At 34.0% G+C, this 2723-nt stretch overlaps 1 protein-coding gene across 1 annotated transcript; it reads left to right on the plus strand.

Moving 5' to 3' along the window:
• Nucleotides 1–759: 759 nt before the first annotated feature.
• Nucleotides 760–2427, plus strand: LOC145043783 (anthocyanidin 3-O-glucoside 6''-O-acyltransferase-like). The gene has a single exon (XM_078992534.1). It carries the CDS (start codon nucleotides 838–840, stop codon nucleotides 2233–2235), a length of 1398 nt encoding a protein of 465 aa, XP_078848660.1. The 5' UTR covers nucleotides 760–837; the 3' UTR covers nucleotides 2236–2427.
• The last annotated feature ends 296 nt before the right edge of the window (nucleotides 2428–2723 follow it).

Raw genomic sequence — 2723 nt, forward strand, 5'->3', positions numbered from 1 at the left:
TATATATATATATATATATATATATACTGTTAAAAAAAAAAAAACAACTCTAATTAAAAGTTTCTCTTAGGTTTAAACATTAAATACAACAAATGCTCATTGGCTAAGTAGCTGCAGCTATCGATCATTTTCGGCGATTCATTTCGGGTCCCTCTTTTCTAATTTAAGATGCCGACCTCGCTAAAAAAAGTTTTGTAAATAAACATGTACAAAAACTTTTTCTCAAGTTAATTATTCCAAAATAAAATAAAAATATGTAACAGAATAACCCAAATGAATACAAATAACTTTCGATTTTTTAAAGCATATCGTGTTGTGATGAGAAATCCCGTTAGTTCCTCCTTAATAAATAAAAATATTTTGCTACATGTTATATTATTATTTATTTTGCTACATGTAATTTTGTAGTTATTTTAAATTAATATTTATTCTAAATGTTATTTTATGATTTTTTTTATTTTATTAAGTTATAAATAGTATTTAAATACAATACTAAATATATATCAGTTTTAATAATGAAGTTTCCTTTTAATTTTAAACTCTTAAATTAAAGATTCATTAATTTTCTTTATTTATTTATCTAAATTATTTGTTTAAAATTAAAAGAGAAATAAACATTTTAATTTTTATAATTCAATATTTTCAATTTTTTTATAAATTTATATATGTGTATAGAATTTTATGTTTAATTTTTTTTTAAAAAAATAAAACCGAATAATACATGTTTTCATAATAATATATAATAGATCCAGATTCATACATAACCTACTGTCCTACAATGACAAGGAGATATGAATAACAGTTTCAGTCTGGTCCCTGACAACATTACCAGCTTCAATGGCGTTACCCTTCCATGTGAAAATCATTGAACAATGCGATGTATCTCCACCACCAGATTCCGTCATACCTCCGATTTCACTTCCTCTAACATTCTTAGACATTCCATGGCTTCTTTACCCTCCATATCAAACCCTTTTTTTCTTTCCAAAACCTCCGCTAAAATCCACCACCACCACCATCATATCCCTTCTCAAAAAATCCCTCTCCACCACCCTCCACCACTTCCACCCTCTCGCCGGAAACCTCTCTGCTCCACCACCACCCGCCGAGCCACACTTAATTTACACCAAAGGTGACTCCGTCTCACTCACCATTGCGGACTCAAACGTCAACATCATCCATATCTCCGGCAACCACCCCCGAAACGTCGTCAATCTTTACTCTCTTCTACCAAAGCTCCCAATTCCATCCATGCCACGTGACTCCCACCTGACACTCGTCCTCCCTCTTCTCGCCATCCAGGTTACATTTTTTCAGGATTTAGGGTATTCCATCGGAGTCACGACGCAACAAGTAGCAGCTGACGAAAGAACCCTAGATCAGTTTATCAAGTGTTGGGCTTCAGTTTGCAAATCATTGTTGAATAAAGATTCTTTGGCTGGGTTCAAGTCTACACCTTTGTTCGATCGGAGTGTAATTTCCGACCCCAATTCACTTAAAATCACGTTCTTGAAACAATGGTGGAGCCGATTGAATTCATCTAAAGTTTCCGGTGAAGAAGTCGATCAAAACATCGTTCAAGCAACTTTCATCTTGACATCCTCCGACATTAGCATGATCAAATACCACATACTCGAAAAATGCAAGATGATAAATGAAGACCCACCATTACATCTATCACCCTACGTGAGTGTATGTTCTTTTATATGGATTTGTTTACTTAAAGTCGAAGAAGCCCATGATTCTAGAGGTACATCTTCTAGTTCTCCTCTTTATCTAGGGTTTAACGCAGGTGGAATTAGTCGTTTAACGGATGAAATACCATCAACTTACTTTGGAAATTGCATAGCTTTTGGGAGATGTAGGGCGTTTAGGAGTGAATTGTTGGGTGAAGATGGGGTTGTTTTTGCAGCAAAATCAATCGGAAAAGAGATTAAGATGCTTGATAAGGACGTTTTAGGAGGGGCTCAAAGGTGGATATGTGAATGGGATGAATTGAATGTTAGGGTTCTTGGTTCACCAAAAGTGGATTCATATGGGATGGATTTCGGGTGGGGGAAAGTCGATAAAGTTGAGAAGTTATCAAGTCATCAAAAATGTAGGGCAAATCATGTAATATCTTTAACGGGAAGTAGGGATTCGAAAGGTGGAATTGAGATAGGGGTGGCTCTTACTAAGGCTAAAATGGCTGCATTCACAGCCCTCTTTAATGGTGGTCTAATGAAACTCGTATGATGAAGAAGATGATGATGATGTGGTCCAACATTCCAATCCAATAAAAATGGCGATAAAATTCTGCAAATGCATAGGGAGTTTGACCAAGTGTTTCGTTGCACAAGTATAAATTTGGAAATGTATAACATTATTTTATATCATTATTGAGATATTGAGATTCACACGTTCCTCTACATAAAATACTTTTTGTCATGTGCGACCAAATCAACTGATGTATTCACAAGTTCACTAACGTACAAGAAACTATGTAAACGGTACAAGTTGGTGATGAAATTTTCTTTTCAAGCCAATAACTAAGTTTAAAATTAATTAGAAGAAGAAAAACGATTTTAAAGCAATCCCATTAAGATCAATGGAAGAAGAAATTAAGAAAAAAGAAAAAGTCAATCGCTCTTGTCTTTTTGGATGGGTCGAATTTTTTGAACTCAAAATCAAGATCCATCTTTTTAATTCACATGATTAGATGAATTTTGTTGTTTTTAGTTTCT

Source organism: Lactuca saligna, chromosome 1 (assembly GCF_052625555.1).
Source record: "Lactuca saligna cultivar CGN05327 chromosome 1, ASM5262555v1, whole genome shotgun sequence".
Lineage (NCBI taxonomy): Eukaryota > Viridiplantae > Streptophyta > Magnoliopsida > Asterales > Asteraceae > Lactuca > Lactuca saligna.

Coding starts and splice junctions, on each gene's coding strand:
- LOC145043783 (XM_078992534.1), top strand. CDS start 838: ATGGCGTTACCCTTCCATGTGAAAATCATTGAACAATGCGATGTATCT.